The 11,838-nt window shown below is 35.9% G+C and overlaps 1 protein-coding gene across 1 annotated transcript in view; it reads left to right on the top strand.

Annotated features, from left to right (window-relative positions):
- Positions 1-11,838, top strand: part of LOC117305458 (E3 ubiquitin-protein ligase TRIM33-like) — a 29,051-nt gene that overhangs the window by 14,465 nt on the left and 2,748 nt on the right. The window contains exon 2 of the mRNA XM_033790325.1: positions 5,024-5,551. Coding sequence (XP_033646216.1) covers positions 5,030-5,551 — 522 coding nt within the window. The 5' untranslated portion in view covers positions 5,024-5,029. The remainder of the gene's footprint in view (positions 1-5,023; positions 5,552-11,838) is intronic.

Below are 11,838 nucleotides of genomic sequence, written 5' to 3'. Positions count from 1 at the left end.
TGTGCTTTCAGATGCTTGATTTCGAGACCTCAATATTCTAAATCTGAGGTCTTGAAATCAAATTCATGGCAATTTACTTCTTTCTTGAAAACTACTCCACTTCAGAGGGAGCCGTTTCTCACAATGTTTTATACTATCAACCTCTCCCCATTACTCGTTACCAAGTAAGGTTTTTTGCTAATAATTTGTTTGATTAATTACCAATAGTGTCCACTGCCTTTAATACTTCCCCTTTAAAGAAGTTAATGATGTAAGATGCTTACTGGGACACCGTTTTCCATGATGTCAATAAATATGGAGTATATAAAACCTGTTTATTTGCATTTCCTTTTTGGTGGTTGGGGGGGGGCGGGTGGTCAATAAGTGTTTTCGGGATTGTACAGGATTAGTAAAGATTAAAGGCATTGGTTAATTTTAATCTGAGAGCTTTTCTGATTTGAGAACCATTTTTTTCTATGAAATATTTCCCTCGGAAATGATTTCTAGCCCCATGCAGAAAGCGCACAATTTCATTCTTCTGATCCAGATGGTTGATCGATCTCAAACTTCTAAACCCTTGTCAGTTTATGTATATTATGGTGGATTACAAAAAGTTCTTACACTGCCAGCAACTGTTTTGTTATCAAAAAACAATTCTGTAATGTTCCTTTAAGCCTGTTTGACAATTCAATTACATCTATTAGATATTCCTCAGTAGACAAAAACAGTCTGGTTACTCTCATGAGCATTGTGTGTATCCAAAACCCTGTCAGTCAGGGAGTAAGACTTAAAATGGCTGACTCAAGAATATGGCAGTTTTTGAAAAAGAAAATAGACTTCGCTGTTGCAAACTACTTACCAATCAAAATAATATTTATGGTATAAATGCACACATGACAATTATGTGTATAAAAGGCTCATGTGTATAATTTGTTGTTATTTTTAACATTAAATTTGAGGCAAAACACAGATTGTTCATTTATGACAGCAAGCCAAGTTTAATATTTACCTTTAAATTGTGTTAATTAAATATTATTTTAATGTCTGTAATAAAATAAAGGTTTTTAAAATGTAGATAATTTGCTCCATGGTCAGTAGTGAATAATTAATTTTTTTGAGTCAATTCCTTTCATTTTCTTTACTAGAGTTTATTTTGTTGAGGGGAAAACTTCAAACAAAACTGTTGTCAGTATTTTCCCAAATATTCAACGAGCAAAATTAGTTTCAAATGTTGTCCAAAAATTATCAATATTTCAAAACATTTGGCAAATCCTGTCCGAAGATTTGTTAAAATGCATTAGTAAAAAGAGCATAACAAACGGGGCTTAAAATTTTTGTTATTCTGCTAAACATGTTTTTTTATTAAGTTTTTTGTTTAAGAGTTCAGGTTGTAGTTTATGCTTAAAAGAGAAGCAGCCACCCTGACTTTCCAGTGCCCTCCCCCCTCCCCCAAAAAGGGGAAACTTAAGGAAAGATAAACAAAGAGGGGGTGGTTTTATATGAACGACGGTGGCCCCGCGAATCACGCCCCTTAAAACAAAAGCTCAAAATACTCATACGAAGAAAAATCTTTTCCCCTTTTTTTTAAAGGCTTTTTTTCTTGTTTTCATTATTTTTTAGTATCGGAGGAAGCATTGGGACCAGGAAAATGAAATTCATAGATTTTTGCCGTTTTAACTCAATAATGAATACATGTAGTTCTTGTATTTAAATTCTTAAACTTTTTTTTTTTTTGGGGGGGGGCGTACATTATTTCTGACGAGAATCGACAAAAAATTGCGACAAAATGTAAGCAGCGCCCTCTTTTGAGAAGTTACAGATTTAGTATGGTACCTAAAGTATTTTTATTACGTAGATATTAGTATGAAGAAACAAGCACTAATGGAAAACGATTGGGGACTAAGACTGCTAGTTGTTGTTTTGACATCTGCAACGAAAAAAAAGCTTTTATTGTTGTGATGGAAACAGTTCTTTTTAAATCAATATTCTGTTTGCTGTCTGTCGTCTGCGAATGCGAGTGTCACCATGGGAATTCACATCAAATCACAGAGAACAGCCAGCCGGAGAATGGGTGTAAATTTCAGGCAGACCACCCGGCATTTTGAGTAAGTTTTGTTGAATCTTGAAAGTTGAATGAACGACGCCAAGCAAGAGTCATGTCTCTTGCCCGGCCGTCTGTCGATTGCATAACATTCTGATTGAATAGGAATGATTGATGTTCTTCTAATTTGTTGTGGTTAGATTTCCCCATAATATTTCCACAATGCCATTATTCTAACGAGTCATAACTGGCACTGTGTCTTTGCATTTTCACCAAACTGCACCAGCTGTTTTCTTCTTTTTCAGCCTCTTTCGCCACATTTTCGAAACTGTCAAAAACCTCAAGAGCGCTCATTTTGGTAGAAATTTTTTGAACTTCTGTCCTATTCAGATATTAATGTAGAGGTAAAGACTGATCAGACTGAGAAACGAGCAACACTGCCATGCGGATTTCTTTGCCGTGGTGGAGTTGTGTTGAAACTTGATCATGGAGGCCACCATCTTGGAAATTAACACATGCATGTGACTCTCCCAAACTACATTCTCAGCAGTCGCGAGAAACACAAACCAAAATCTGCAGACATCAAAAAGTTACAATTTATTTCCTCTTTTATTCCAATTATTACTAATTTAAAAGAATTCATTTACTATGACAAAATTCCTCAATTAGTAATCTTTCTTCAAATGTGAATTTTAATAAAAAATTTAAATCTCGTTTAAGACGTGAATTTGATAAGCAAACTCGTTTCCGAGTAGTATGGTGCTCATGTGTATATGCAGAAAATATCTGTATATCCCCTTTGAGGGTACAGGTACTACTCGTATTTGATTGTGTATGTAGGGTGACGGTCAAAACGACACAATAAATCAGCGCACACAGGGCGCAAACTTCAATCTCGCGCAAACTTCAACCTCCGCTGAGCGCGCAAACTTGATGGCACGCTTGAAATTGTGCACGCAGGTGTGAGCCTGCGCACCAGATGTTCCACGCAAAGTTAAAGCCTTGCGCAAATTTGGTGCTGTCGAAAACCTTTTTTTTTAGTTTTACAAGCTTTTTGGCATCACATGGACCATTTTGTAAGTCTGAAATTTGGACCCTGAGTTTTTCATGAGTGAATGGTATTTTGTGTATTTTTGTAAATTACAATTTAATTTAATTAATAATAAACTAAATCGAGGTTGAAGAATTTACGAGTAGTCTAACTAACGACGATAGTATCGTATTGACATCGTATCGTAGCATCATACGATATCAACCCTCATATGTTTTCGGTCCCCAACTTTGATTCCCGTTTATCGCGAAAGAAGAACTCTGGTGTGCATTTTTATTTTAGTTGCTGTGATTTCATCACAAAATGAATTGAGACAAGTCATGGTTTTTAATAATCTGACTTGAAATAAAATACTAAAGTGCACCTGTGTATAGTTATATTTCCTGTAGCATACAGGGCTCAATTTCATAAAGCCTGTAAGCACAAACATTTGCTTAGCATGAAATTTCTTCCTTGTTAAAAACAGGATTACAAACCAAATTTCCACAAGACTTTCAGGATTTAGCAAACAGCTAAGTATCAAGCAACGCAACAAATGAAAATTTGGTTGATAATCCTGTTTTTACCAGAGAAGAAATTTAATTGTGCTTAGCAGCTCTATGAAATTGGGTCCAGACCTTTCATACTGTAGACGGTAGTAATATATATAATAACCTATTTCTATATCGCTCTTTACAACTTCATCACTCTATGTATGTATCGTATTGTGCACTCATGGAGTTGTTTACAGTACACCATGTACAATACAAGTTCATTGTTAACAGCTCAGACAACACACAGACGTGCAGTATCGCTAGCTCCATGACCTTTGACACTGAAGTTCAGTGTCAACATACACAATGTACAGTACTGCAGTACCAAAGTTGTACCTGTTTACTATGTATTAATCCAGCAACTTTGGACACACCCTGCAAAGTACATAATACAAACTTGCTATGTAGGTGTTTTTGTGACTGTATTTGTTGCGACAGAATCCTGCGTTCCTACCAGGAAATAAGAGACTGTTGTAAACTCAGTGAACATCCTGACAGGATTGCACACATATCTTGGACATCTTTTTGAACAGTACTAAGTGCTTAGGTGAGTACAGATCACAATCGGATTCATTTTTGCTAAAATACTTTGCCAGCTTATTTAAAACAGGCTTAGGTGTTGCAGTTTGGAGAAATGATAGTTAAACAAATTCACAAAAATAATCTCAGTGAGACAAAAATTGTTTTTATGCTAAAACTGCTAGACAAAAATAACTAAGATTTGCAAGGATAGTGCAGCAGATCCGCTTAATTGTAACAAAATATTGTAAAATACTTGCACCGTAGTGTTCTCAACTATTTAATCAGAAAGACTTGATTTCCATAGTTCATATTTTTATAACATTTGGCATCCCAAATATTCAGTGCTGAATCAAAGAGTCCCTCCCATTGGTAATGAATTATGATTTAATTGACTAAATGGATACTTATGGATGCTTAATAGCTGATTGAACAATGCTACATCAAAGAAATCTTCAGTCTTACTTAGAATGTTAATGCTTCATTACATTCCCATCTAATGTATGATGCATGGTTCAATTTGATGAAGAATAGCAATCAGCTGTTTGTGCAAACTGAATGTTAATTCTTTTGATTTGGGATTAAACAATTTTTTTTTACTAGAGTAGGACTTGAACCAATGACCTCCAGCAAATATGTGCTGGCGCTCTACAAACTGAGGTGCATGTATCTAGCCCTGTGTTGTCAGTCTCTCTTTATTGGTTAGATAGCGCATCAGTTTGTGGAGCGCCGACACGTTACTCCGTAGGTCGCTGGTTCGAGTCCCACTCTAGTCCAATTTTCTTAGTTCAACCCCATATCTTTTAAAATTTACTTAGTCGGATTCCCTTGCGGTTTATAATATTTTGTTAATTAGTTTGTTGCTATTTTGTTTGTTAACTGTGCTCTTTTTTTATTCAGATCAAAATGGCGTATTCTAAACCATCACAAGGTTCAGCTGTAGAGAAAATCCGAAAGGATTATCTGGAGTGCAGTATTTGTCAAGAGGAGTACACGGAACCCAAACTACTAGACTGTCTTCACAGCTTCTGTAAACACTGCTTACTTCAATATCTCACTACCAACTACAAAGATGCAAAGATGCTTATTTGTCCTTTGTGTCGAAAGGAGACACAACTTCCTGAGACGGGTGTTGAAGATTTCAAGAGTAACTTCATTTTAACTGGTCTTGCAGGTCAACTGGAGCAGGTCAGCTTATCTGCAAACAGCAAGTTGGTCTGTAAGTTATGCAAGGAGAAAAATGAAGCAACGTATTTCTGTTGTGACTGTCTCATGATCATCTGTGCAAACTGCAATGAAATACACAAACAAATTCCAGCATCAGCAAGCCATACAGTAGCGACTTTGAAAGATATTAGTGATGGAAAGATTGCAATGAAAAAGACAAAACCAAAGCGTCATCCAGAATGCCAAACTCATGAAGGTGAAGTGATGAGGTTCTACTGTACAACATGCGGTGTGATGATTTGTAGAGATTGCACTGTCATAGATCACTGTAAACCACAACATGAGTATATTGACTGCAACCAAGCCTCATCCACATACAAACAGTCATTGGCTCAACTCTTTACTCCCCTTGAAGAAACCCTGAAGAAGCTTGATCAATCTCAAGCAACTGCCTCAACAATGAAAGACAACCTCAACATTGCAGCTAAGAGAACCATGGCAGAGGTGAAGAACAGAGCGGATGAGATCAGGGCTGAGGTAACAGCTCAAGAGAGTCGCATCATGGATGAAATAAAAACTATCCTTAAAGATCGGAACAAGAAATTGGAGGATTTTGAGCAAACAGTGCGTCTAAACTCACAGCAAATAAATCATTCACTGCAAACTGCCAAAGACATCAGCAAGAATTCATCAGTGCCTGACTTCCTTGCAAGCTATCCAAGAATCAGTAAGGACTTGAAATTACTCGGAGATCAAAATCAACCCAAGATAGATTTGACCCTTGACGATCTGGAATTCAATCCAGGAGTTTGTGACATCTCCCTGGGTAACCTGAGTATGAAGGAGCCAAAGTGGGAGCTTAGTTTGGAGTATGGTGAAGGAATCAATGGGGCTTATGACATTGATGCCTCTGTACCTGGGGATGAGATGGTAGTGGCAGACTACTGGCATAGCAGAGTGGTAATCTACGACAGTAAGGGACACCAGAAGAAATATATCAGATCAACCAGTAAGTTCCTTACAAATCTTTTAACCAGAGGTATATTGTTGTAAATCTCAGATAAAACTCCGCAAAAAGTACTCTTGAATGATTAGTTTTCAGGTTGACAGTCAAAGAGTATTCCATTAAAATAAGGATTTATTCCAATCCAATACCACAAACAAATCTGAGAATATTTACCAAACATTGTTTTCAGTTCTCAACTCAAATCAACCATTAAAATGTTTAAATATCACAGCATTGGTTGTGATCAATACAAGGTTTCCATGGATGGTAGTCAAACTGTATGTCATAAAATTGAATGGTTCTTGCTATTTCACTGTACCTTGTAGACTTGGACTACATTCATCCGCTGCATGATCACTAAATCCACTCTACTGCTGTCATTCTCAATAATTGACATTCCTCTATCCAACACCAACAAAGGAAGTTTATACAAAATGATTAAAATAAATATCAATAAGAAATGCAATTTAGGTAAAATCTTGGAAAAAAGGTAAAAAGTTAAAAAGAATGAATTCAGTACAATTTCAATCAGTAGAAATTGTTGTCTTGTTATACTGTCAGACTGTATACAGTTGAATTGGAAGCAACTTTCACAGAGCTTTTACAACACAGGAAACATTTAAAAAAAAAATCTTTGTATTTGTACAAAAATCAAAATAATGTAAAGTACATTGTGGTTTACAAATGAATCATCACTCATTATATTGGGTCCTATCCATTTGTTTTTTGTTTTCCAGGCCCTCGGACTGTTGCTGCATTCAAGAATCAGTTAGTGATTGTAGATTGGATGGACTATGTCAAGATGTACAATAGGAATGGCAACCAGATGTTTGAATTCCACACAGTGCCTCATAGTGAAGTGGGCAAGACATCAGTGAGGCTCCACAGTGTAGCAATCATGAAGGATACATCAATCATTGTGGGGGATATAGAGAGGTCAGTTATAACTAAACACAGATCCAGTGATGGTTCACTCATTGACACTGTTTCAGTACAGACTAAACCTTGGAACTTGGCCATTGACAGCAAGGACAGAGTTGTAGTCAGTGGTAATGAGAAACAAGTAGACATAGTTGAACTCACTGGTACTTTATTATTCAGCATCAATCCAAAGATTGATAGTCAACAAGTTAAATCCTGCAGAGGTGTATGCTGTGACAGCTCAGCTATCTACATTGCATTGTGCAATGGGGTTGATGGCACTGGCCATATTCATCAGTATGACACTCAGGGTAGATTTATCAGCTGTATTGCTCAGGGTCTGTATGACCCATGGGGAATCTCATTGACATCAGATGGTCAGCAGCTTGCAGTGGCAGATCGCCATTCAGTGAAGATTTATAAGAAGGTGTAATGTTATCTAATTATGATGATACTGGCCAAATACTGTCTCATGGATTAAACTGACCATCAAAATATGTCAATCAAATTAAATCACAAAATTATGCAAACTGATTTTTCACTAAAAAAAGTGCTAATAACCACTCAATTCAGTTCTCAATATTATGACATTGAGTGGATCGATTCTGTAATACTTGGTTGCAAATCAACTCTTTAATTTTTTATTTGTTTTGCATTTTGCAGTAAAATGTTGTTTTGAGAAAAAATATCTTGAGTACAGGCTTGTCTATTTTAAAAGCATTGGACACTATTGGTAATTACTCAAAATAATTATTAGCATAAAACCTTTCTTGATGACGAGTAATGGGGAGAGGTTGATGGTATAAAACATTGTGAGAAACAGCTCCCTCTGATATGCCATAGTTTTCGAGAAAGAAATAATTTTCCATGAATTTGATTTCAAGACCTCAAGTTTAGAACTTGAGGTCTCAAATAAAACCATCTAAAGGCACAGAACTTCCGTGTGACAAGGGTGTTTTTTCTTTCATTATTATCTCGCAAATTTGATGTCCAATTGAGCTCAAATTTTCACAGGTTTGTTATTTTATGCATATGTTGAGATACACCAACTGTGAAGGCTAGTCTTTGACAATTACCAATAGTGTCCACTGGCTTTAAGTGGTTTTGTAAAAACATTCCATCGGGCAGTAAATAGTATTTGCAAGAAATAGAAGCATGCAAAGGGTTGATTATTACATTATGGGGTTGTTCATTAAGTAGTGTAACCTTTTCCTTTTGATAAGAGAAGCATTCTATGAAGTTTAACATTGCATGCAACGAGTTGCTTTGAAAATCATTACTCATCAAAATGTAATAAAGCTAACTATTGTATATTTTGCCATAACTTGCTTTGTAAGTAAGATTCCGTTTGTAATTGGAAAGTTGTAAGCAATTATGAAAATGCCATAAGAGCTAAAATAATGTGAATTGTTTATTTTATTGTTATCATCACATTTAAAGGTACTGGACACACTTGGTTTTTGTCAAAGACCAGTCTTCTCACTTGTGTATCTAAACATAAAATAGCAAACCTGTAAAATTGGAACCCAATTGGTCGTCGAAGTTGCAAGAGAGTAATGGAAGAAAAAAAAACACTTGCCTCACAAGTTGAGTGCTTTCAGATCTTTGATTTCGAGACCTTAGCCGAGGTCTTGATTTCAATTCAAATGTTTTAGTGAGAAATTACTTCTTTCTCATAAACTACCTACTTCAGAGGGAGCCGTTTCTCACCATGTCTCATACTATTGCTCATTAAAAAGTAAGTTTTTATGCTAACAATTATTTTGAGTAATTACCAATTGTGTCCAGGGCGTTTAGGAACATTACAGAATTGCTCAGATTACAGATTTACATAAAATTACACGATCTAATGATGGGGTTGGCAGAAAACATCCCTTGAAATATTTCTGTCTGAAATGTCGCATTTGATGAGAAATAAATAAAACTAATTTCCTGTTTGGAGTTTATTGCTCGGTGAACGTTTTGCTTATTTATATTTTGCATCATTCATGTTTTTCACTATTTTCTTGCGACCCAGATGGCCCGATATCTGTGTGCATTCATAAAAGTTATTTAAAACACAGTCGAAAGTGGCTATTTGATTTCATGCTAATTGACCATTTCTCCTGAACGTTCCTTTTTGTACTTTTTGTTGTTGTTTGGGGCGGTTTCAGGAAACCACTACAACAGAAATAATTTTGTTCATGATTTCAAATCATTGTTTGCACAGACTGACTAGACTGTAAAGTAGTTGAATTGTAGTTTTTGGAGTAAGTTTGATCTTTATATTAACCAAGATTGACATTGCAGTAGATTATTGCTCATGCAGACTTGTTTAGATGAATGCTATATCTGTCTTTTATTGTACTCCCAACTTTAGACATTGTCAATAAATCTGGAGATGATTCCTACTCTATTGTTATTTCTTGTCATGTGAAGATTTATTCCACATCTCTCTTCCTTATTCAATTTCCTTGTCTTGTAAAAACTGCTCTGGTCCAAGAGGTATTTTCCAATTGTACAAACTTGGTATGTGTGCATTGTGTATAAATCTTGTGGCCATTTATAAAAGCTGGAATGACTGGTACCCCTGTACAAAGAAACTGATAAAATAGGAAACCTGCCAACATAGACTAGCTCACTCAGTCGGTAGAGCGCCGGCATAAATCTGGAGGTCGTTGGTTTGAGTCCCGCTCTAGACAATTTTCCTTTTTTCAACCCCAAATCATTTTTTAACGTTCATAATTCCATACATTTACAATGTTTGATCATGACAGTATTCTTTAAATGATAATTCTGAATCAATCAGTTGGTTACATACTTCTAGATTCTATAATTAATGTGAAGTTTTGCTTCGCACAATTTGCTATGGGACTCTAGCATAAAATGAACTTGTGCTTAGCACCAATTGGGCAAAGAAGAACTTTGGTGTCCATTTTTATTTTAATTGCTGCGATTTCATCACAAAATGATTTGAGACAAGTCATGTTTTTTTATAATCTGACTTGAAATAAAATACGAAAGTGCACCTGTGTACTGTTTCATTTCCTGTAGCATACAGGGCTCAATTTCATAAAGCCTGTAAGCACAAAATTTGCTTAGCATGAAGTTTTTTCCTCGTTAAAAACAGGATTACCAACCAAATTTTCACGTGATTTTCAGGATTTAGCAAACAACAGCTGAATACAAGTATCAAGCAATACGCAACAAATGAAAATTTGGTTGGTAATCCTGTTTTTACCGAGAAATTTCATGCTAAGCAATTTTTGTGCTTAGCAGCTCTATGAATAGTAATAATAACCTTATTTCTATATCGCTCTTTATAACTTCATCACTCTATGTGTTGTTGTACACTCATGGAGTTGTTTACACCATGTACACTGCCAAGTTCATTGTTGAAACAGCCCCCCCCCCCCCCGACAACATCCCTAGCTCAGTTTATTGTCAACACACTGTAGCCTACTACAGTATGTTGTACGTTCACTATGTGTTGTTGTACACTCATGGAGTTGTTTACACCATGTACACTGCCAAGTTCATTGTTAAAACAGCCCAGACAACAAATAGACGTGCAGTATCCCTAGCTCCATGGCCTTTGACACTGAAATTCATTGTCAACATACAGTATTGCAGTACGTTGTACGTTTTACATTGATCCAGCAACTGTGGACACACCCTTCACAGTACATGTACATAGTACAAACTTGCTACGTAGGTATTTTTGTGACTTTATTTGTTGCGACAGAATTTTGCATTTTACCAGGAAATAAGAGACTGTTGTAAACTCAGTGAACATCCTGACAGGATTGCAGACGTATATTGGACATCTTTTCCAACAGTACTAAGTGCTTAGGTGAGTACAGATCACAATCTGATTCATTTTTGCTAAAATACTTTGCCAGCTTAATTTAAAACAGGCCTAAGATTGTATATTATTACCAAGACCACTTAAATTGTGCGGTACATCATTTTATGCTTGCTGAGGATGTGTAGTTTTTGAGAAATTATACTTATAGTAAAACAAAGTCACAAAAATAATCTCAGTGAGATATAAATTATTTTTATGCTTAAACTGCTAGACAAAAATAGCTATTTTCAAGAAAAGTGCAGCAGATCCGCTTATTTGTAACAAAATATTGTAAAATACTTGCACCTTAGTGTTCTCAATCATTTAATCAGAAAGACTTGATTTCCATAGTTCACATTATTATATTTGGCATCCCCAATATTCAGTGCTGAACCAAAGAGTTCCAAATCCAATTAGTATTAAATTATTGTTGTTAGCTGACTAAATGTTTGCTTATGGTCGCTTAAAAGCTGATTTCAAAATGCTACATCAAAGAAATCTTCAGTCGTAATTAGAATGTTAATGCTTCATTACATTCCCATCTAATGTATGATGCATGGTTCAATTTGGTGTAGAATAGCAATCAGCTGTTTGTGCAAACTGAATGTTAATTCTTTTTATTTGAGGTTGAACAAAGACATACTTACTTGAGTGTGACTTGAACCAACAGCCTCAAGATAATATGTGCTGGCGCTCTACCAACTGAGCTTTAAGCCATTGTTGTTTGTCTCTCTCTGTTGGCTAGATAGTGCAGTTGGTAGAGCGCCGGCACGCTACTTCGAAGGTCGCTGGTTC

Source organism: Asterias rubens, chromosome 22 (assembly GCF_902459465.1).
Source record: "Asterias rubens chromosome 22, eAstRub1.3, whole genome shotgun sequence".
Lineage (NCBI taxonomy): Eukaryota > Metazoa > Echinodermata > Asteroidea > Forcipulatida > Asteriidae > Asterias > Asterias rubens.
The sequence above is the reverse complement of the archived record's forward strand: the minus strand, read 5'-3'. Positions and strand labels throughout refer to the sequence as shown.